This window comes from Bos javanicus, chromosome 2, assembly GCF_032452875.1.
Source record: "Bos javanicus breed banteng chromosome 2, ARS-OSU_banteng_1.0, whole genome shotgun sequence".
NCBI lineage: Eukaryota > Metazoa > Chordata > Mammalia > Artiodactyla > Bovidae > Bos > Bos javanicus.
This window is the reverse complement of record NC_083869.1, coordinates 107,340,598-107,362,930: the sequence shown is the minus strand read 5'-3', so window position 1 is coordinate 107,362,930 and position 22,333 is coordinate 107,340,598. Positions and strand designations below refer to the sequence as shown.

General features: G+C 52.4%; 3 protein-coding genes across 9 annotated transcripts; 1 reads left to right on the top strand and 2 right to left on the bottom strand.

Moving 5' to 3' along the window:
- Window positions 1–1,565: 1,565 nt before the first annotated feature.
- On the bottom strand, window positions 1,566–8,925 carry DNAJB2 (DnaJ heat shock protein family (Hsp40) member B2). Of its 6 annotated transcripts, none has more exons than XM_061385773.1 (10): window positions 8,825–8,910; window positions 8,404–8,505; window positions 7,617–7,726; window positions 6,489–6,542; window positions 6,184–6,306; window positions 5,225–5,317; window positions 4,916–5,018; window positions 4,657–4,727; window positions 3,605–3,811; window positions 1,566–2,504 (listed from the first exon to the last, which is right to left on the bottom strand). In XM_061385773.1, the coding sequence occupies exons 2-10, from the start codon at window positions 8,466–8,468 to the stop codon at window positions 2,494–2,496; spliced, it is 837 nt and encodes a 278-aa protein (XP_061241757.1). In that variant the 5' UTR covers window positions 8,469–8,505; window positions 8,825–8,910; the 3' UTR covers window positions 1,566–2,493. The 6 variants fall into 6 exon arrangements, with proteins under 6 accessions (XP_061241757.1, XP_061241750.1, XP_061241753.1 ...); XM_061385766.1 differs by having other exon boundaries at window positions 8,755–8,843; XM_061385769.1 differs by having other exon boundaries at window positions 8,404–8,925.
- Window positions 8,467–13,580, top strand: LOC133256192 (uncharacterized). Its single transcript, XM_061431089.1, has 4 exons — window positions 8,467–8,476; window positions 8,517–8,521; window positions 8,622–9,268; window positions 9,728–13,580. Exons 1-4 carry the CDS (start codon window positions 8,467–8,469, stop codon window positions 9,768–9,770), a joined length of 705 nt encoding a protein of 234 aa, XP_061287073.1. The 3' UTR covers window positions 9,771–13,580.
- Window positions 13,581–16,046: 2,466 nt separating this feature from the next.
- Window positions 16,047–22,066, bottom strand: LOC133229230 (tubulin alpha-1D chain). Of its 2 annotated transcripts, XM_061385728.1 has the most exons (4): window positions 21,957–22,066; window positions 18,277–18,499; window positions 17,821–17,969; window positions 16,047–17,078 (listed from the first exon to the last, which is right to left on the bottom strand). In XM_061385728.1, exons 1-4 carry the CDS (start codon window positions 21,957–21,959, stop codon window positions 16,095–16,097), a joined length of 1,359 nt encoding a protein of 452 aa, XP_061241712.1. In that variant the 5' UTR covers window positions 21,960–22,066; the 3' UTR covers window positions 16,047–16,094. The 2 variants fall into 2 exon arrangements, with proteins under 2 accessions (XP_061241712.1, XP_061241721.1); XM_061385737.1 differs by lacking the exons at window positions 18,277–18,499; window positions 21,957–22,066 and adding an exon at window positions 18,129–18,211.
- Between the last annotated feature and the right edge of the window lie 267 nt (window positions 22,067–22,333).

Below are 22,333 nucleotides of genomic sequence, written 5' to 3'. Positions count from 1 at the left end.
TTAAGTGGTGGAGTTGGGATTCCAACACAGGCATGCTTGGCCTCTTTGCTGCATCTCCTCTCAGTTCTAGGGCAGCAGCTTCGCACCCTTCGGCCTCAGGAATAATATACATCATGCAGGATGGAGGTTAGGACTAAATGAGGTGATACAGGCCAAGTGCTCACCACAGCTTAAGCAGAATTAGCTAAACTCTGGTAACGACTCACAGACTAGGCCTGTGAGATGTCACAACATTCATTCACCTCGGGGCAAAGGGCACTTTCTCCCCATTCCCCTGGAATGCCCCCACTCTGTATGGCCTCAGAGGAGACTCCATCCGCGTGTTCCTTGGACAACAGTGGTACACACAGAAATGAGGCAAAAACAGCCTTGAGCCTGGAGCTACTCAGGAATTAGGGCCACCTCACCTTGCCAAGGCTCAGAAAGTCAAAGTGTTGGTCACTCAGTCCTTTCCAGCTCTTCACGACCCCATGGACTGTAGCCCACCAGGCTCCTCTGTTCATGGAATTTTCCAGGCAAGAATACTGGAGTGGGTTGCCATTTCCTTCTCCAGGGGATCTTCCTGACCCGGGGATCAAACCTGTGTCCCCTGCATTGCAGGCAAAATTATTTACCATCTGAGCCTCCAGGGAAGCCCAAGGCTCAGGCCCCCACATGAAAGATGGGCAAGTACCACCTGTCCTGCTCAGAGAGAGAAGGGACAGTGAGTGGATCTCTGGCCCCCCACCCCTCACCTGTGCTCTGCTGCAGCTCAACACCACTGTTGGTAATCAAAAAGGCTGGAAGTGGGCAGAAACTTCCAACAGATTCTCTCTCTCTCTCTCAAGACAGAGGCCTGAAATTCCTTTCAGGGCATGCCGCTTCCTTGTTTGGAGGAAAATACAATATAGGTCCTTTGGCCATTGAGGATGAAGCCCAGTGCTTACCCCCAAATGGAAGAGAGAGTTGGAGGCGAACCACACTGCCCTGCATGAGGATGGAAAAGTGCTTGTCCTGTGGCTGGGAGGGCATCTCTGCAGGTGTCTGAAGAGACAGGATGGGGGAGGTACCTAGTTTTCACCTCCCTGGGCCCTGGACCCTGCGTGGGGCAGACTTACGCCACTCCATGCAAGAGAGGCAGGCTTCTGACACGGGATGCTAGCCATAAGCTAAGAGGACCTGTGGAGGGGGTGCTCAGTCTCTGGGCCTCGGGAGGAGGTTTGGAGAGGTGTTTCACCACATGTCTCTGGCTTTCTGTTGGCCTCAGCTTTCAGTCCAGTCAGATCTGGTCCTAGCTGTGCTTGCAGACCCTGCAGTAGTTGGGTGGTGGGGTCCTGCATTCGGAGAACAACAGCTGCCTGTGAAAGCCCGCTGTGGGGCCCCCAGAGGTGAGGCATGTGAGCACGGCCTGGGATTCCACACCATATTAGGGGAGGGCCGCCTAGTCAAAGAGGGGACTTCTGCTGTCAGCCGGGAAGGCTTGCGACCTCTGGATGCCTGAGAAATAAAGGGAGGTGTGTCACCCGCTGGCCCCACAGGGTTGGCCGGTGGGAAGGAAGCACACAGGACACAGCACACCACCAAGCTCTCGAAACTCAGCTTTATTGACTTCCAGTGTTTCCCTCTTGGTCTGAGCTCAGCCCAGCTGGCTTTGATAGCTCACTGAGACTCAACGGCACAGGGGCTGGCAACACCCCGGCTCCACCACTTCCCTCCCCGGCCACTGGGCTCCCCAGGGAGGGAGGAGGAGAGGCAGCTTCTGTGGTGTTGGAGAGAAAGAATGGGCAGCAGGGTCAGAGGCCAAAGGAGCCATACAAGCAGCAGCATGCCCGGAGCACCCATCACATGCTGATTCCAGCCACACACACACACACCCACACACACACACACCCCAGAGCGCTAGGGTGGCCTTCCACCTTCCAAGCTCTCACCAGCCCATGCCCATCAGCCCTCTTGAGACCATGCCCTGCTCAGCCAATCCGCCCTGGCTCATTCTCAGACCCCAGGACTGCCCACAGGAAAATAACCTCTCCCAGATGCCTCAGGGCTTTGATTTGTACACTCTAACCCCAGCGCTAGCAAGAGGTATCAGGGGAAACGAAGCTCAGACCATTCCCCCTTCATCCACATTCTTGCCACCCCTGCCAGGGACAAATCAAATGACAAGATGTCCCCATCTCACAATGAGTTAACAGGCCGACCAGAGCTGGAACTACATATCCCAAGATGCACAGCTCAGTTAACTGCACACCACTTCCCCCAAGCATGATCTAACAGAAAGGAGGCGAGGTGCATTGCATTCTGGGACTTGTAGTCCCTAGGAAACAGCACCAAACACCCTGGGAAGCGTTTACAGGCTAAGCCTACCTCCCACCCGGCCCCCGCCCACCGCCCAGGCCCGGCTCTATGCTCAGCACGGGTGAGGGAGAGGGATGGAGGGTCCCCTCCCAGTGCACAGGGTTGGGCGCTGTCCTGTTGGAACTGTGCAGCAACTCTGGGTCCCGGACATCCAGCTCAGAACACATCTGGGGAGAGAGCAGGGGTGGGGTGACAGGAGAGAGGATCAGCCGCAAGCCGTGGAGGGCAGAGCTAAGCATGCAGCCCTGGGCTAGCCCTGTGGCCTCTCCCTGAGCCCTGATGCATGGTGCGGGAGGATGGGGTGTGGTCCCTCCTAGACCTCCCTCCTGGGGCACCCTGGCCCTATCCCCCCTCTCCAGGGTTAGCCGGCCTCACCTCTGGCTAGTCCGGAGGCTGGGGGCAGGCTGAGGCAGCAAGAGGAAGGGAGGAGGAGTAGGCTCCGGTTCTGAATCTGGACGGGCCGAGAGGCTCCCGCCCCACCCAGCTAGCCTCCCCGGAAGACCTTATGGCCCTACGGGCCACAGCATCTTCCTCGCCACAAAGAGGCCTTCTGGGGAAAAGGAAGAAGGGAGTCCCAGCCAGGCAGGAGGCAGTGAAAGCAAGCGATGTAGCTCGCGGGGAATTGCAGAGAGAAGAGTGCAAGGGAGGAGAAGCAGCACCAGGAGGGAAGCAACAGAGACGTCAGAGCTCAACACTGCGCGCGGAAACCGGGGTAGGGGTGTCTGCAGCAGACCAGGAGAGCTGTGGCTGCCCACTCTGGCTCAGAGAACCTCAGGCCAAGTCCTCCTTCCTTGACATCATTCAGCAACACAGGTGGCAGAAGGCCTGGGCATGAAGGCCGGACCCAAGCCACTAATGCCCCTTAGAAACTCCCCGTCTAATAAGAATTAAGTTCATCCTGGCTCCTCAGGCCCTCCCGCTGCCCTGAGGTCCCCCCACCCTGGACTTCACCAGGCACCTTTCAGCCGTGGGCTGAGCACAGCAAATCCACGCTGGAGGGAGGGGTGGACCTGGGAGGGGGCACCGAGGTGGAGAGGGTCTCCTGCAACTCAGGCCATGCCCTTCTCTGACCAGGACTCCCAGTGCCCCTGAATTGGGTGGGCTGGGCCTGGTGATCAGAGGATGAGGCAGCGTGTGGCCTTCTCCTCCGGAGAGGGGCTGGGCTTGGCTGTGTCACCCCTTGCACCCTCATGGGGCTCCCGCACGCCTGGATCGTGGTTCTGGGCCTTGGGCTGCCCCTGCCGTCGCCGCTGTGCCCCCCGCCCACCTGCTGGTTTCTTCCCAGCTGCCTCCATCTCTGACAGGCTGTAGGCCATGGCAAGCTGCAGGTCCTCATCCTCTTCAGAGAGGCTGCCGTCAAGGGGTCGTGACACAGGGGTCTGCCGGACCTGCGTGGCCCCTGACCTGGAGGTGACAGACTGCTGCTGCTCACGACGGCTCAGCTCCAAGCCCAGGGCCAGGTCGTCTGGGATACCTGCAGGAGTCACAGCCACCATGAGGCCCTTTGATCCAGGCCGCGGGAAGCCTGCCAGGTGGCCTCATGCACTCTGGCCACTCTCAGCCCCTCCTCTGGAAGTGGGGGTGCATGCATTTTGAAACCTAGCATGGTTATGAGCATGGCCAGTTATTCAGCTTCAGCAGGTACAAGCTGTCTCTTTGGGCAAATTATTCAATCTCACTAAGCCTCCCTTTCCTCATCCATAAAATGGGAATGACAAGAGTGCCTACACTGTCAAATGGTTCCAGTGATTAAATAAGACAGCTTGTGAAGTGCCCTTATTAGCACACAGAGCTCCCAGAGTCAGCGGGCACCAAAAGGTGACCATCCTGTACCGCATGGCATTGTGGGAAGAAGAGGTCAGCCCCAGGAACCCTGCATCCTGTAGTTTCATTCCTGGCTTCACCCTTCACTAAGTAGGTCAAAGCCTCGGGCGTGGGGCTGCCCAGGAGTTAGGACCGTTTAGCTATGCTCAGGCTCCATCTCTGCAAATGAAAAGTAGGGCGAGTGCAAACTGCCCTGCTTTCCCCTGGTTCCTGTAAGAATATTGGGGATATGGTGGTGTGTGTGCAAGGGCTTTGAAACTAGTCATGTGCTCTGCAAACTCCAGACATCCCAACTCATGACAATGGTGACTAGCGGGCACTCTGAGAGCCCACGATTCTGTGTCCCGGCCCCCCTACCCCTTCCCTGGATCACCATCTCCGATCCTGCCAGTCTGGCCTCCCTGGCCTAGGGGAGTACAGAGAGGAGTAGGTTGGGGAGGGGGCTCTGGGGCCTCGGGCTTCCTGCCAGGGATCAGTGGCTGGGCCCTTCCTCACCATTGATTGTGACAGACTTCAGCTGCCCATCCTCCTCCACTTCTACCCGCTCCTGCCCGTTCTCCATGATCCTGTGGGAGACAGCACGGTTCACTGGGCAGGCGGGCCTGAATCCTGCGGGAGTCTGTCCGGGCTCTGCACTGCACTGGACAAGACGTACTGGGCTCTGCCCTCAGGGAGCTGCCTCTCGAGTCGTCTGCAGCCCCTCCACTGCCACTTCACCCTCCAGCCCTGGCATGGTCCCAGAAGCAGCCCTCACCTGCGTGTGGTGATGCGGCGTCCTTGGACAAAGGTGGTGGACGTAGAGACGGAGCGAAAAGCACCAGCCCCAGGACTGAAGGAGAAAGACGAGGAGGAGAAATCTGGCATCGGGACAAGGGGGGTGGGGGAGGAGGGGGCATTAGACAGAGGCTGCACTCGGCAGGCAGGCTGTGCTCACAAAGGGCCGAGAACCTCTGTGAGGCAGGGCTCTGGAGACATGAGAGAGAAGGCGTGGGAGAACAACAAGCTGAGGTGAGGGGCTCCAGGACTCCAAATGCTTGCATGCATGGGAAAGAATGGCACTTACCAGAGTGCCCAGGAAAGGAGGAAGAGAAGGTGAAGAAAGGGCCCGAGTGTCGGGAACCCCGGTTCTGAAGCTCTGAGAAGGGGCCCAGGTCATCTGCAATGAGTAAGCAGATGAACCATCATCTGGTGAAAAGATCCTCCCCCGCCCCCCACTGTGTGAACCCTTCTTTTTTTTTTAAACATTTATTTGTCTGCACTGGGTGTAAGTTATGGCATGTGGGATCTAGTTCCCTGACCAGGGACTGAACCCCAGTCCCCTGCATTGGGAGCACAGAGTCTTAAGTCACTGGACCACCAAAGAAGACCCTGAACCCTGCTTAGTCTTAGTCTTGAAATAGAAGCTGCTAAGCAACTGGGTACATTTCAGCTTGGACTGATTTACAAATCAAATTCATTTTTAGTGTTATATATGAAAAAGTTCCCTGGTCAATTGTGGCCACCGTTAATACAGGAAGGCGGGCAGAAGGAACATCTCCTTCAGTTTTAGGCATAAGCCTGGTGTGATGTCAGGCAGACGCTCTGCCATCTGCTGTGGGACTCTAAGCAAGTTATCTGAATGTGCCTCAGTTCTCTCATCTCTAAGTGGGGATAAAGTTATCTATCTCCCAGGGTTCATTTAACCATTCAAATAGGTAGCGTCTATTGTTGTTTGTAATGGCATTATCACTGTCCCATGATGTTCTGAGTCTTGCTTGCATGGCTGTCACTGTGGAGGTTTAACAATGAATTACTGTTGTTATCATTTACGTAAGGCGAGTCTCTGAAGTGTCACTATAAGGTCACGAGGGTTCTGGCATGTGTGAGATTCTGTCCCAGCGCTCACTTGGATCCACCCCCACAAAGTCTTCTGTCTGTGGAATTCTGTTTCCCTCTCAGCTCCTGCCTAAGGCCTCCCGGCTGATGGAGGGCGGGCCTGGAGGGAGACGTCCAGCTCGTCAGACGCCCACCAAGTCCACTCACCAAAGAGCTCTGCGAAAGGGTCTCCACTCCCGAAGAATTCCCGGAAGACCTCCTCTGGGCTGCGGAAGGTGAAGGTGAAGCCAGGTCCGCCACTACCAGCTTCCGCGCGAGACGGGCCGGTTCCTGGAGGAAAGGCAGCATGGGGAGAGGGCTCAGGGCAGGCACCCTGCCCTGAGTGAGGGGACCCCACCCGAGGCTCGGAGACTCCAGGAGCCTGGAGTGAGAACAAGAATCCACTGCAGAAGACTGGCCTCCCTATTTCTCCCTGACCCACTTCTGTCCCGGGGTGTCCCCGCTCCACCTACCTGCCCCAGTCAGCCCTTCCCGGCCATAGAGGTCGTAGATCTCACGCTTATGCTCTGAAAAGAGAGACTGGATCATTTCTCCCTTCCTCTGGGATGACGGCCACCTCCCCCCACCCCCAAATTCCAGGCTAGGCCCGTCTGAAGACTGTCCAGAGACTGACACTTGGGGGGCAGGAGGGTGAACAGGGGATATGAACATGGCCATGGTTTTAGCAGCAGCTCAGCCCTTCACACAAGGGATCCTTCCCATCTGTAAAATGGACACAATAACAGCACCGACCTCATAGCTGCAAGGATTAAATGAGATAATCCACCTAAACTGCCTAGCACAGTCCCTGACACTCAGTGCTTCATAAATGTTAACTAATGATCACTGTGTTATCATTAATCAGGGCTTTAACCTAAATGTCACAGAGACCTTCCGTGACTACCTAACAAAAGTTGGTGCCTGTGATTCCCTATTCCCTATCACATCACCCTATTATTCCTTTAGAATAACCTTGTCTCTGCATTTACTTGGTTAATGTCCATCTTTCCTGACCAGACTGTGATAAACCCATCAGGGCAAGGACATAGCCTATTTGTCCTTCATTGTTCCTCTGCCCAACAAGAGCCTGGTACCTTGAGCACTCAGTGAATATTTTTTGAATTAATGAATGAAAGACCTGGAGTCATATTCCTTGAGCAAGTTACCCCACTTCTCTCAGCCTCAGTTTTCTTGCCTGCCAAATGGGATGATAAATCCTGTCTTGAAGAATGGCTATGAAGACTCATGGAGATTACACCCCCTAAGGCCTGGCTCAGAGAAGGCTCAGCATACCTTGGTTCCCTGCCTTGCTTCCTTCCCCTTATCAGGACGTATGCCGCAACTATCAGACCCTGGGGAACAGACACTGAGACAGGGGATCAGGGGAAAAATAAAAGGGTGCTTGGCACAGAGTAGGTGCTCCTCTCAATTGAAACAAAGAATTCCAGAGTCCCTGTGATAGAGGAGCACTTAATTGCCAGGTTGAAAGAGGCATGGAGGTGACGAGGGTGCTGGCAGCATGGCTTTGGGAAGCAATGTGATGGGCATGAAGTGGGAGTGACAGGTGCTGGCCTGCCCTGACCCCTGACCCTGGCCCTTACTGTCGGACAGCACTTCATACGCCTCGGCCACCTCCTTGAACTTCTTCTCAGCAAACTCTTTATTATCTGGGTTCTTGTCTGGGTGCCACTGTAATGCCTTCTTCCTATACCTGCAGGAAGTGGGTTCAGAGGGGAGGGTCAGGGGACAAAGGCAGGCACTTCCCACACGGAAACACAATGACCCATTTCCTGTTAGCGCACCATGGCCCTTCCACCACTCAGATCCAGGTCAGTCCCAGCTGCTAGGGCTGCCTCTGCAGCAGTGTTTTAATGGAGTCCCTCTCTCTCCCCTCTGCAGCCAGTGCTAGGACTACATACTTGCATCAGCAGATGATAACCTGAGAGGGAGAAAGTCCCAGCCCTAACCCTTCCCTGGGGCTAGCTTGGTCTGGGGTTGCTACACGTGTCCATGGAGGGTACAGAGGCCGCTGGTCCCTCCTGGTCTCAGTGCTTGAGCATGTCTGCACTGCATGCTCAGAAAGCCCACACTTAAGACGCTGGGGGATGGGGTAGGAGTGAAGACTGAGGGAAAGGACGGGAGGGTGCACTGGAAAAAAAGCCCACACTGCAGCTCCTAAACAGAACTTCTGCCTACACATTTTCCCCTATTCATCCAGGGGTTTCCTTCCTCCCTACAGGGGGCCACTCTCTGAGGAAGCTTCCAACCCCACCCCAGTCCTTTCTAAGGACCTGGCTCTCTCCGCACTGCCTCTGAAGGGCCCGGGGGTGGTGGCTGGGGGGGGGGGGGGGGGTGAGTGGCTTTCTGATGCACGGCGGAGGCACTTACGCCTTTTTGATGTCATCAGCGGACGCACTTCTCGGTACGTCTAGGATCTCGTAGTAGGATGCCATGGCAACTCGTTAGTCGTCAGGCGGGTCTCCTTGAGGGCTGCGGGGTAGAGAAGGTAGAGTCAGACCCGAAAGAACCGAGAGCCCCTCCCTGGGGCTGAAGACCCCCTCAGGGGGCTGCAGAGCCCGCTGGCTCTCCTCGCGGCCGGTGACTAGACTCCCTCCGGCAGCCTTATCGGCCCTGGCAGGCGGGTGCCACCGGCTATCTCGGGACTCAGAGCCGGGGCGCCCTATCGCAGCCCGCAAACGCCAAGGGCCCCCCAGCCTAACCGGGGCCCCCCGCCCGCACCTCCTCCGCCAGGAGTTCCTGGCCTCCTGCAGCGCCCCGCCCCTGCCCCCCTCCGGGAACCGTCTGGCACCGGCTGCCCGGCTCGCGGCTGCTGCGTAGGACGCGGCCGGCCCAGCTGTGCGCGCAAGCGTGCGTCAGCGGCACGGAAACTACTAGAGACCCAGAGGAGGCCGGCTCGGCCTGTCACCTGGGGGGTGGACTGGGGGCCGTGCTGCTGCAGGGGCTGCCGGGAGATGGAGGCGGAGCCGGCTATTTTGGGCTTGCACCAGAACAACGTCATCCCCAGATGGGACCTGGGAGACAGCGGCAGGTTCCATTCAAGCGTGACGCATTCGCCAACAAACAAGCCTCCCAGTCCCTGGCCCCTCTGTGGCCTTCCTACAGACAGGCTCGGTGACTCGGGGAAAATTGCCACCTCAAGGGCCCACAGACTCCCCTCGGGGCCTAAATCCTCCCCTTTCTTCAGATCCCTGCTCCAGCCCCATCGTCAAAAGAGGCCGCCCAATTTTCCTGAGTAGGTCAGACCTGCCTCTCATAGCTGTTCTTGGCATATTTCCTCACACTGGTCAGAGATACAGATTAGCATTTGTTTATTTGACTGACATTCACCTCCCTAACTAGGATGTCAATTTCGGAGGGTAGAGATTATGTCCTTTTTTTTTTTCCTCTCTCTCACTAGAGTATTAAGGACAGTTAGTGGGATTCAAAAATAATCCGTTGGATGATTAAATAATGAACAGATGGGAACATGTTGTTAAGGGTTTTGACACATTTGGGGTGGGGGGCAGAAAGAGAGGAAATTCCCCAGATTCGAGGTTTTTCTTTCCAAACTGATCCTGAGTAGACCTCTTCCATTTTAAAGTGATTTCTAGCCCATGGCCTCATGGGAAATTGAGAGAACCTTCTAGAACTGGCTTCCACTTGCTATCCAGGCCAATGCACAAACATTAATTGAGTATCTTATATATTGTAGATGCTGCCAGGATGTAAAAAGAAGACTGTGGCCCAGTCCCTAACTTAACAGAGCTCCAACCTAAGATACCAGCCCAGCAGTATAGACCACTAGGAAAACCCAAGGCTTTGGAAACAGACAGACCTGGTTTTGCAACCTGGTGCTACTGTGTGACAGGAAAACTTCTAAGGACTCGTTTTTTTTCTCCCTAAATACAGGTAATGCCTAGGGCTCTTTGAAAGTCACATGAGGTATAGTGAATAGGCGGTACAGGTGGGAAAGAATCCACCTTCAAATGCAGGAGACACAAGAGATGCAGGTTTGATCCCTGGGTTGGGAAGATCCTCTGGAGTAGGAAATGGCAACCCACTCCAGTATTCTTGCCTGGAAAATTCCATAAACAGAGGAGCTGGCAGGTTACAGTCCATGGGGTAGCAAAGAGTCAGACACTACTAGGCACACAGCACAGGCTCTTAGTACAAAAACTCTGGCATCATTACAGGCTGAACAATAATGGTTATGTGAATCCAGTATTTTAAGCTGGGTGACCCAGAAATACTTTCATCAAAGAGAAGGGCTTGAGCCAGACATGAAAGCAGAGCCTGGAGTGCATTTGTCCAGTTTTCCTGGCTGCTCACAGTCTCTGAGCCTCCTACCTACCTACACCTGGTGAATTCCCACTGTGTAGGCTTTGATGGGAAGCAGGCCACTACTTGCCACAAAACCTGACACTTTCTCTCCCAGACTCCCTGGCTCCAAGGGCGCAGGCAAAAGCCAGACACTCTGCCAGTCGGGAGGGCCACTGGGAATCTCCAATCTGGAACAAGTCACAGAGAAGCAGGGGCAGTTGAGAATTCATTTCTACAGCGGTGGCAGTAGAGCCAGCAGTGGCCTCTAGTGTCTGGAGGAGGGAATGTCAACCTCAATGCCTGGGTGGGAGGAGGCCTCTCTGCAGTGAATGGAGGGGACAGGGTCTTTTAGGCAGTCTGTCCCATGCCCTGACCTTGACTGTGGTACGGACTGCCCAACTTCCCTTGATGGCTACCTGTTTGCAGAGTCTTATTTGGCAGCCCTTGTATCGATACTGTATGCTACCCAGTATCTCTCCAGTTATATGTGTGTGTGTGTTGGATGGGGGTGGGATTGGGTGGATGATTTCCTGTTGTTTTTTTTTGCCAGAGTTTCTACTGTTTCCAGTCTTGACTGACCTTGGTATAAGAGGAAGGAATCAATTAGGTTCAATCAGTTCAGTCATTCAGTCATGTCCGACTCTTTGCGACCCTATGGACTGCAGCATGCCAGGCTTCCCTGCCCATCACCAACTCCCAAAGCTTGCTCAAACTCAGGTCCATCGAGTCGGTGATGCCATCCAGCCATCTCATCCTCTGTCATCCCCTTCTCTTCCTGCCTCCAATCCCTCCCAGCATCAGGGTCTTTTCCAATGTGTCAGTTCTTCACATCAGGTGGCCAAAGTATTGTAGTTTCAGCTTCAGCATCAGTCTTTCCAGTGAATATTCAGGACTCATTTCCTTTAGGATTGACTGGTTTGATTTCCTTGCAGTCCAACGGACTCGCAAGAGTCTTCTCCACAGTTCAAAGGCATCAGTTCTTCGGTGCTAAGCTTTCTTTATAGTCCAATTCTCACATCCACACATGACTACTGGAAAAACCATAGTTTTGACTAGACGGACCTTTGATGGCAAAGTAATGTCTCTGCTTTTTAACATGCTGTCTAAGTTTGTCATAGCTTTTCTTGATTAGGTCACTCCAAAGTCTTCCAAATCTCTTTCTTTTTACTTCTCTTATCTCAACAGACTTTTGTCTAGCACTTACCATGTATGTGGTATTATGTTAAGACTAGGAATATAAAGAGATTTAAGTTTCAGTCCCTGTACTGAGGGAGATGAAAACCTTGTTGGGGCACAGACAAACAACAGCTGAAGGGAATTATGTGGAACACGAGTAGCAAGCAAAGGGTTAATTTCCTTTGTTCACAAAGGATTCCAACAAACTTATGAGCAAAGACGAGCAATGTAATTTTTAAATGGGCAACGGGCACAGCAAAGACAGTTCACAGAAGAGAAAGTACTGATTTTTAAATATGGAAAGCTGTTCAAACTCATTCATAGTAAGAGAATTATAAAGGAAAGCTGCAAGAAAATACTTTCACTCCTCAGATGATTGATGCAGATCAAAAAGTGTACGTTATATGGGAAAGGCTGTGAGCACAGGAGGTCTCATATATTGGTAGTGGGAGGGGTAATTTGGATATAAGTTTTAAAGAGAGCAGTATGAGGTATATATCTAAATTAAAGGTGTGTGCCCTTTGACCCAGTAATGCCAATTGTAGTAATCTGTAGTTGTACATATATGCAAAAAAGTATGTGCAAGTGTTGCAGCATTCTTTTCAATAGCAAAGAATTAGAAATAACCTAAATACTACACCATTAATAGCAGACTGGTTAAATAAGTAATGATACAATGCACTATGGAATACTATATTGTCACCAAAAAGAATGAGGCATATCTATATGTAATGCTATGTTATTGTTAAGTGAAAAAACAAGATGTAGAACAAAGTATATTTAAATGTGTGCACACATTAGTATACATTAGTGTGCACACTTCAGCAGTCTGGAAGGAAATACCATAATAACAAAAAGCATGAACAATGATGGCTGCCAAGAGGGGAATAAATGAAGGGGACTTATTTTTGCTGTTTGTAAATCTCTTTGGTACCTTTTGAATTCTGAAGTGTGTGTACATAATAACTGGTCAAATACACATGTAATCTTTTAAAATCTAGTTGGGGAAATGGGATATCAGAAAGAAGCTGAGTGCTACGCTACAAGGCGATCCATGCCAAGTATCAAATGAGCAATAGAGACAGAAGAGAGAGACTCTAGAGGAAGGAGAGGTCTCGGAGCTGGATGGGTTCTGGGTGACTGTGACCTAAACTGGAAGGAATGGCAACAGTGAGGCAAGCAGGGGGAGGGAGGCTAGAAGGGAATGCAACTTTGGAGGCAGGCATGTTCCTGACACATCAGAGGTAAGGGAGGAAATGTGTTGGGTGGAACCCAAAGTTGGGGCTCTGTCTCTTGTGTCTGCTTTCAGGAGGTAATTGTACCCTGGCTTTAGAAGCCTCGGGGATGAAAGCATTCCCCTACACTGAGGGAGTCCTCAGGAGCCAGGCTAGATGGGCACTCCCAGCTACCCCATGGAGATCTGGGTTGCCACCTCCCACACCCACACCCAGCCCAACCTAAGCCTGCCAGAACTTGCCGACAGAGTTACTAACTGGGAGGCCTCACCAGATCCGAGAGGAGGTGGTCCTCCAACTGCCCAGAGTGGGCTGGCTGGTACAGCCATCAGGAGGGGAGCCTGGCCACCTCTGTGGATGCCCAGCCATGTTGGCAGGTGAAGACCTCACCTTTCTCAGGGCCTTCCCTCACCTATTGGATGTCAGTTGTGGGGAGCTTTTGAAGCTTGGCCCCAGAGACGCCTTGGCCCTTGTTCAGCCCTGGAAGCTGGGTCCCTGCACCGGCCCCCCGCGCCCTCTCCCACGGTGCCTGGGCAAGGGAGTGTCAAGCGTCACCCCCTCCCTGCCTTCGAGGCAGCTGAGTCACCGTCTGGGCACCGGGGACCTGGCAGGTCTAGACGAGGTGACCTCTGGAGTGGTGCCCCGATCTATTGCAGGTGGGAGGAGAGAACACCGAGGAAGAGGAGGCAGCAGTTTTGGCCAGACTGACCCAGGTTTCAATCCCCACTTCTCCATTTCCTCGCTGAGTAGCCTTGTGCAAGTCACGTGACTTCTCCAGGCCTCTGTCACCACATCTATAAAAGAGGCATTCATTAAACAGATTTGAGAATCTAATATGTGTCAGGCAGCATTCTAGATCCTGAGAGAATAGGCCTTGTTCCCATGGACCTTCCAGTCCAGTGGGTACAATAATTATATTTACCTCAGGATTAAAGAAGGTAGTATTGGGCATTCCCTGGTGATCCCATGGTTAGAATTCCATGCTTCTACTGCAGGGGCACAGGTTCGATCCCTGGTCAGGGAACTAAGATCCCGTAAGCCTTGAGGGGTGACCAATAAAAAATCATTAATTAAAAAAATCAAAAAGATAGTATGAATGTGGGGCCTAGTATATAATAGGTGCTTAATAAACAACAATTTTTCTTGGGTTTTAAAAGCTCCTCAAATAACCCCTCTTCCCTCCCCAAGTTTGAATCCAGTCGATAGAAAGACACAGGATAGAGATTTGAAATTCAGCCCTTTTAGAGGGGAAAAAAAAATCAATAAAAGCAGACTGGAGGATACAGCTGAGCTAGCTATTCAGCCAAAATGGGTTTCAGAATAATTAAATGATTCTCCGAAGCCCATCGCACAAGTAGACACACAATTGCAGGCCTCTGTCTTCCCAGGACAGAGCTTACCTGTCAGCTGAAATCCTCAGAGAGGCATTGAGAATCCTTTCTGTCTCTGAGAAAATCATTGCAAAATAGAGGGAGGAAACTGTTGGGCCGGGTGTGCCTGTTTTCTGCTCTAAACTTCTCACCATCGTGGTGCCGCCACTCCATCCTCTAATTACAAAATAATTATTGAGACGAGACAAGAGTGACAGGGACAGGTGAGGGGGACCATATGGGGAAGGGGAGGAGTCACTGCCTTTCCAGTTTTACCTGAGTGGCCTCCTGGGCTAGGCCCAGGTGCAGGTGTGTGGAGGTATGTGTTTTATTCACCCCGTTCTGAGAATCACCCACCTTTCCTGCCCTGGTTTGTATCTCATAGGCTGCACCCCCTTTTTCCTAGGTCTTCTCTTACCAACTAGTGCGTGTCTCGGTTCACCCAGTGGGAACCACTGGCTGGCGATTGAGGGTGTAAGGAAAGGCGAAGCCAGTCTGTTTCTCTTCCCGTCAAAATCAGAAAGTAACTCAGGTGATGCTGCGTCTCCTGCATGGCTCTGGTATAGTATAGTGTTATTTGCTCAGTCATGGTCTATGGGGTCGCACAGAGTCGGACACGACTGAAGCAACTTAGCAGCAGCAGCAGCAGTCCTACTGTTCACAACCCCATGGATTGTAGCCCGCCAGGCTCCTCTGTCCATGGAATTCTCCAGGCAGGAATACTGGAGTGGGTAGCCATTCCCTTCTCCAGGGTATCTTCCTGACCCAGGGATCAAACCCATGTCTCCTGCATTGCAGGTGGATTCTTTACTGTCTAAGTCCACCAGGGAAGACCCTGACAAACACCCACCCTCCTCCCCGCTCCTGGTCCCTCTGAGTAGCTCTACTGTGGCTCCAGATGTCACCTGGTGATCTTGGCTCCAAAGCTCTGGCATCATCATCTCATACCTTGACTCTTCCAGCCCTAAGGGTGATAGCAGCTTCCTGGCTTTGCTGATTTTGGGATTTCCTTGCCAGCATCCAAGCCTGGGAAAGGGAGGCTGCAGGGAGGACAGTGCCAAGGACAACACTAGGCACTGCATCTCTGGGGCTGCAGTAGGGGTGGGGGTTGCCCTAGTTCTAGACCTCCAGTGATCAAACCATCCCTCCAGCCCAGAAGGCATTACAGAAAATCTACACACAAGGATTTGGGGGCAGTCGTCCGGTTGGAAGTTGTGCTTGTGGCATAGGTTTGAAGACAGGTCGTTTGTCTTTATCTAAAAGTGATGAGTGAGATGATGATTTCAGGGAGGTAGGCTCCCTCTTGACCCCCAGCCATTGCTCCACGGTTGCTGCCACTGTGCCACCATTCTTCCTTAATGCCAGCTTCTGGACTCTCTACCTCTCTTCACTCAAACCTCCTGCCTGAAGAGGACAGAAGGGGCGCTAGTAAGCACCAGCTCTGTCAGACACCTCTGTCAGACACCATGTCGAATCTCCTGGCCTCAACCAGGCTCTTGTTGCAGCCCTGTGTGGCTCAGACCAGCTTCACAACTTAACAGCGCCTCACCTCCTGCCCCCAGGTCTTCCCTGTTGACCCTGCCGCCCAAGTGTGTGCAACCTGGAAGTACAGGCGAGTTAAAGCTTGATGCGGGGAAGGTTTAACCAAGGCGAGAATGGAGCCAGTGTAGAAATTCCCCACCCTCACCTCCTCTCCTGCCCAATCTCCCAAGGAATGGTTCTAAGATGCCATTTATCCCGCTACATCCTCTCCAGGATGAATTCTCCCTCCTTCTCTGCTTTACCCACCTCAGCCTTCATTCTGCTCCCTGGAATGAAATCTGAAGTCAGATCTGCTTTCTGGGGAACCCAGGCTAAGATACTAGCCTTCTTATCTCTTATGAAGGAACCCATCCCCAGTGGTTTTCCCAAGAGAAAAAGACATTTGGGAGACAATGAGGCCACAGCACTTTATTTAGGACAGACACAAAGGATTCTGCTAGTATTCATCCCCCTCCTCCTCTTCTCCCTCCCCCTCCACACTATCCATGCCCACCTCCTCATAATCCTTCTCCAGGGCAGCCATGTCCTCCCGGGCCTCGGAGAACTCACCCTCCTCCATGCCCTCACCCACGTACCAGTGCACAAACGCCCTCTTGGCATACATCAGGTCGAACTTGTGGTCCAGGCGGGCCCAGGCCTCAGCGATGGCGGTTGTGTTGCTCAGCATGCACACGGCACGCTGCACCTTGGCCAGGTCTCCCCCAGGCACCACAGTTGGGGGCTGGTAGTTGATACCGACCTTGAAGCCCGTGGGGCACCAGTCCACAAACTGGATTGTACGCTTGGTCTTGATGGTAGCAATTGCGGCGTTGACGTCCTTGGGCACCACATCTCCACGGTACAGCAGACAGCAGGCCATGTACTTGCCGTGGCGGGGATCACACTTCACCATCTGGTTGGCAGGCTCGAAGCAGGCGTTGGTGATCTCTGCCACCGACAGCTGCTCATGGTAGGCCTTCTCTGCAGAGATGACTGGTGCATAGGTGGCCAGGGGGAAGTGGATGCGAGGGTAGGGCACCAGGTTGGTCTGGAACTCAGTCAGGTCCACGTTGAGGGCACCGTCAAAGCGCAGGGAGGCTGTGATGGAGGAGACAATCTGGCCGATGAGGCGGTTGAGGTTGGTGTAAGTTGGACGCTCGATGTCCAGGTTGCGGCGACAGATGTCATAGATGGCCTCGTTGTCCACCATGAAGGCACAATCTGAGTGCTCCAGGGTGGTGTGGGTGGTCAGGATGGAGTTGTAGGGCTCAACCACGGCCGTGGACACCTGGGGGGCTGGGTAGATGGAGAACTCCAGCTTGGATTTCTTGCCATAGTCAACAGAGAGCCGCTCCATCAGCAGTGAGGTGAAGCCAGAGCCAGTGCCCCCTCCAAAGCTGTGGAAGATGAGGAACCCTTGGAGTCCCGTGCACTGGTCAGCCTAGAGCGAAGAGAAACGTGGGATCTGAAGCACTACTGACCAACAGCAAAGAACCAGCTTGTGCTCTTTGCGATTTCCCCAAAAGTTTCATAAAATCCTTGGAAGACTTTTCCAGGGGCAAAATATAGGCTCTGATATGGCAGTCCCACTCTCCTCTCCTTCCCCCTCCTTCTCTCTCAAACCTCCCGAGACCTTCCACAAACATTTCTCTTTACTCTTGTGCCAACAGTCATTTATTATCATAACTTTCCAATTCCACCTGGTTTCCTACCCATGCCCGCCTCCTGATCTAACTTCTGATGTCTCTGGAGGGCTTCTTTACTGAGATCAGCAACCTAGAAACCTGGTCCACATCCTTGCTGAAGGCCCAAGTTGATCAGAGAGCCTTGGGCTGGTGTTACTTGGATCCCTGTTTTTCACAGGGCCTTCTGTCTACATCCCTACAATACAGGCTGACAATCTGGGACTGCGTATGGGCGTTCGTAGCTTGGCCAGGCAGCCAATCGACTGGTGGCCACTCTGCACAGCATTGGGCCAGTTACTGTAGGAGATAAAGGGGACACCCAGTTATGGACTGGAACCCACCCTTTGCCTCCCCTCCTTACTAGTCCTGATCCTGTGTGTTTAATTCTTGTCTGGGAGACTCTCCCAAGGATGGAAACTGCCCTTCTTCATCTGGCCTCCAGATCACTTCACGACAGGAATGCAAATTTCCCTTCCCAGCCCTCAACCCTTCTCTCACCAGCTTCCGAATCCGGTCCAGCACCAGGTCAATGAGCTCTTTTCCGATGGTGTAGTGGCCTCGGGCATAGTTATTGGCAGCGTCCTCTTTGCCAGTGATGAGCTGCTCTGGATGGAAGAGCTGGCGGTACGTGCCCGTCCGAACCTCATCTGCAATGGACAGAATTGTAGGTGCCCTGCCCCTTGCAGCCTGGCTCCCAGAGCCCCAGGGTACACAGAAGGGGTGGGGTCACCAGGCCCATTCAGGCAGTCGCTATTGCTCTTGGCTTTAAGGGTACGTCAATAAAAAGGAAAGGGATGTGTGGTGACCTTGAAACTCTGGAGCTGAGTGATAGCAGATCTGGAGTTCTGATTGGCTGCAGCAACTGGAAACCGCAACTCCAGGGCTCTCCAGTTATGGAGAATGACTTGCCGGGGTACCTGGGACAAGGCGTGACAGGGCCTGATCATCACTCACCGATCACAGTGGGCTCCAGATCCACAAACACCGCCCTCGGCACATGTTTTCCAGCCCCAGTTTCACTAAAGAAGGTGTTGAAGGAGTCGTCCCCTCCCCCGATGGTCTTGTCACTGGGCATCTGCCCATCTGGTTGGATCCCATGTTCCAAGCAGTAGAGCTCCCAGCAGGCATTGCCAATCTGCACGCCGGCCTGCCCCACGTGGACTGAGATGCACTCACGCTGAGTGGGCAAAGGGCAGAGAGAAGGGTATCATGTCTGGACATGATTCCTGCCTTCCTTCCTTGAGTGGTTCTCCAGCTGAGAGCAGAAGTTCCTAGACTTTGCTCTCTGTGCCCCATCTCCCGGGGGATGTAGGGTGCGGATAAAACCCTCAGGGGAAGCAGAAGATATGACCATTTCTAAGATTATAGAGTCCTTCTCAGTGACTAAGCATCTTAAGGAACATTGAGGGGCTCAGATGAGTCTGCCAGAGCACAACAGTCAACCGACTCACATCCAGAAAGAAAGTAGCATCCATTAATAAGAAAAGCAAGAACCAAGTGAGGTTTCAGGGCTGAGAGACAAGGATGAGGTTTATAAGAGCAGAAAGAACTCTGGATTCACTTTACAGTTAGAAATGCCAGTGAAGAAGGGGAACGTGGGCCTGGAATGGATGTGTGTGTGCTGTTCTTTCCTCTTGGCTATGTGTGGTTCTGGAGTGAAGAGAGTCTGGGAGGAAAGTTCTTCCTCACATGGTTCAAGGCTGGTGGTCAAAGAACTCTTGCCCCTGAAGCAGGACTGGGGTAACCCGCTTGGTCCTAGAAAAGAGAAAGGTCTCTGCTCTGGGGAGCACCCATGAGCATCAGAGAGACTTGACTCACTTGCTTCATCTTGTATTGAGCCTCCATTATGTGCCTGACGTTGTGCAGATACTGGAAATTCATAACACTTAACACCTGGTCCCTGTGCTTAAGAAGCTCACTGTCTAGGAAAGGGAGACTTTTATATGATTAAGATATGTGACAGTGTGGGAAGTGGGATCCCAGAGTGTTTCTTCCTGCTCCCTTTGAGAAGTGTTTATGGCAGACCTTAAAAACAAAATGAAGGAATTCCCTGGCCATCCGGTAATTAGGACTCTGTACTTTCACTGATGAGGGTCAGGGTTCAGTCCATGATGGGGAACTAAGTTCCTGCCAGTCCCATTGTATAGCCATAAAATAAAAAAAGAAAAACAGAAAACTGAGGCACACCCACCAAATTTCCCCAAGCTTTAAGGCTTAATCATGTGGCAGTTGTGGAGACATGAGAATTCTCACACTGCTGCTAGAAGCCCAAAGTGATGCATCTGTCTTGGAAAGTGATTTAGCAATATCAGAAAAGCTGAAGATGCTCTTGCTCTAGAGAAATTCTCACACAGGTACACAAGAAAACAGGTGCAGGAACAGTCATAGCACCATAGCGACGGAAGCCAATTAGAAGGCCCTCAACAGGAGAAAGTAGATAAAGAATGATTCAGAAGTGGGCGTGGGTGAATACAAGAAAGAATCTTACTCCAAAACATTCTTACCAGAAAAGAAGAAAATTAAGAGGAATCATGACATGATACTATTTATGTGAATCTTCAACTTGTATGCATCATCTACAGATACATTTTTATGTTTGCTATATATTCTTGGAATGTGTTACAAAAATAAAAAAAGCAAAGGAAATATTAACACCCAATTTGGAATAATGGTTTTGTTTGGTACAGGAGGGAAGTGAATGCAGTCAGAGGATTCTATTGCTTAAGCTGGGTAGCAGGTGTTCATCATATTATCCTTTATACCTTTTTGCATATCTGAAATATTTCAGGATTTTTTTTAAAGAAGATGCTTTCTCCACAAATTGAACACTTCTCTGATTTTGTAAATATGATACAAGGGCCTTAACTTCTTGTGATTTTTTTGGATGACTGGGATTAATACAGAGACCATCTGTATCCCAGCCCCATAACTTCCCCACTTGCCTCAAGCAAGAGTCTTCAATACTCTGAGGGCATCTTCCATGAGAAATGACAATAATAAGAGCCCCCTCCTAGAATTACTCTGCAGATGAAAGAATGCAAGTTGCCTGGCTCACTGCACAACACAGACTAGGTCAGGCCATATTTCTATTGGATCCCCTTATCCATTCCCCCATCACCCAACCCCGGGGGTCATAGTAAGAGAAAGTCACAGGGACTTCCCTGGTGGCTTAGTGGGAAAGAATCTGCCTGCCAACGCAGGAGACACACGTTCGATCCCTGATCCAGGAAGATCCTACATGCCGCAGAGCAACTCAGCCCGTGTGCCACAACTACTGAGCCTGTGCTCTAGAGCCCGGGAGCCGCAACTGTTGAGCCCTTGACCTGCAGCTACTGAAGCCCGAGCGCCCTAGAGCCTGTTGCTCCGCAACAAGAGAAGCTACCATGACAAGAAGCCCACACCCCGCAGCTAGAGAATAGCCCTTGCTTGCCACAACCAGAGGAAGCTTGCATAGCAACAAAGACCCAGCACAGACAAAAAGAAAGAAAGAAAAATTTAAAAAGAGAAAATAATGAATTAAGCTGGGAAGGGTTCAGGGTCAAAGGACTCCAGAAATCCCCAGGTCCATGAGGGAGGGCTGACTCAGCTCATCAATCACCCAGCAGGGCCGATGCCTGCTGCTGTATCTCAGAGCCTGCCCAGGTCCCATGCACAGAGCCAGACATTGACCTGGCCTCCACAGCTGAGGGCCCATGCAAGGCATGTCTGACGTGGAGAATGCCTGAGACTCTGGAAACAATGCCCCTCACTCTGGGTATGGGCACAGAACCCAGGCCCTGGAGTCACACAGACTTGGCCTCAAACCCCTGTCCCTCTGGGACGTGGACATGCTTCAAGGCGGCTTCTCCCATTGCCTTTCCTTGTCGGTTAAAATAGTATAATTTCATACTCTGCAGGCTTTGTCATTCGGGTGCTTAGTTCCATATGTTAAGCACTGATTAGGTGCCAGGCACTGTGCTAAGCGGTTCACACACTATCTCATTTAATCTTCATAACGCCCCCCTTAGGTAGGTATTTTTATTACCCTATTTTACTGACTCTCAGAGGAGTCAAACAACTCGCTCAAGGTCATGAGCAAAACCAGGAATATTCAGAGAAGGGACAGCCTGGCTCCAACTACACTTCTAACTGCTCTTCTGTCCTGCCTGGGGGGCAGGTTTTTGTAACAGATATCAAATAAGCCCCACCCCACCCCCATAGCACCCTCCCACCCCTAATTTCTCTCCCCCCTGGTACATAGCTGAAATGAGGAGTCAGATCAAGGCACAGGGAAAGGACTGGCTAGGAGGATGGGTCCTTACAGCTGGGGGCTGGAACCAGAGGCCAGCAGGGGCCCAGGTTTACAGGAAATTGCCTGTACTTTCTACTTGCGTCCTGCTCATCCCACTCTCCCTACCCCTAAATTCAAAGCCCTTCAGCAGCTGCTCAGGCTCTTACCCAGGTCCTAGTTACCATCACCTGTCCCTCTCCATCCCCTGAACAGGCCCCTGCATACTAGCACATTTGGGGGGCCACACTCCCATCTGCAAGTCTCTTTCCCTTTCCCCTACCTCACCTGCCTCCACACTACAGCCCATGAACCCCTGGACACAAGGGACCCTCATTTGCATCCTCAGCCCCCCACCTCTGCTTACCATGCTGCCTGGCTGGGATTAGCTGGGGTCGTCTGTCTGTCTGCTGCAAGACCAAAGCTGGGGACAGGTCTGTGAGGGACACAGAGCCTGCTGGCCTCCTTATACTCTCTGGTCTGCTCTCAGTGGGGGGGAATGTTGTTAGAAACAGCCCCAGGAGGGCAGGTCTGTTGACTTGGTTACCAGGCAGCAGGCAGGCGCTGGGCCCGGGGCCCAGGCAGGAGAGGAGGTGCCTGCAGAGGAGGGGCCTGCTGGTAGCCCCACACAGGTATCCAGGTCTCTGGGTACACGGTGTCTGTTGCTCAGTCACACAACCCCTGGTGCTTCAGCCTGGCCCTCACAGGTGGGAGAGGATTTAGAAACTAAGCTGTCTGAGCTGC

What these genes read in the sequence shown, in the direction of transcription:
- LOC133256192 (XM_061431089.1), top strand. An exon ending in AGGCCGCCCAATTTTCCTGA is followed by an intron (nt 9,269 to 9,727) that starts GTAGGTCAGACC and finishes TATATATTGTAG; the next exon opens with ATGCTGCCAGGATGTAAAAA.
- DNAJB2 (XM_061385762.1), bottom strand. Translation starts at nt 8,468, where the DNA reads ATGGCATCCTACTACGAGATCCTAGACGTACCGAGAAGTGCGTCCGCT. An exon ending in GGAAGGGCTGACTGGGGCAG is followed by an intron (nt 6,307 to 6,488) that starts GTAGGTGGAGCG and finishes CCTTTCCTCCAG; the next exon opens with GAACCGGCCCGTCTCGCGCG. An exon ending in CCCTTTCGCAGAGCTCTTTG is followed by an intron (nt 5,318 to 6,183) that starts GTGAGTGGACTT and finishes TACTCATTGCAG; the next exon opens with ATGACCTGGGCCCCTTCTCA.
- LOC133229230 (XM_061385728.1), bottom strand. An exon ending in TCTGGAGCCCACTGTGATCG is followed by an intron (nt 17,970 to 18,276) that starts GTGAGTGATGAT and finishes TGTCCATTGCAG; the next exon opens with ATGAGGTTCGGACGGGCACG. An exon ending in TGGACCGGATTCGGAAGCTG is followed by an intron (nt 17,079 to 17,820) that starts GTGAGAGAAGGG and finishes TCTTCGCTCTAG; the next exon opens with GCTGACCAGTGCACGGGACT.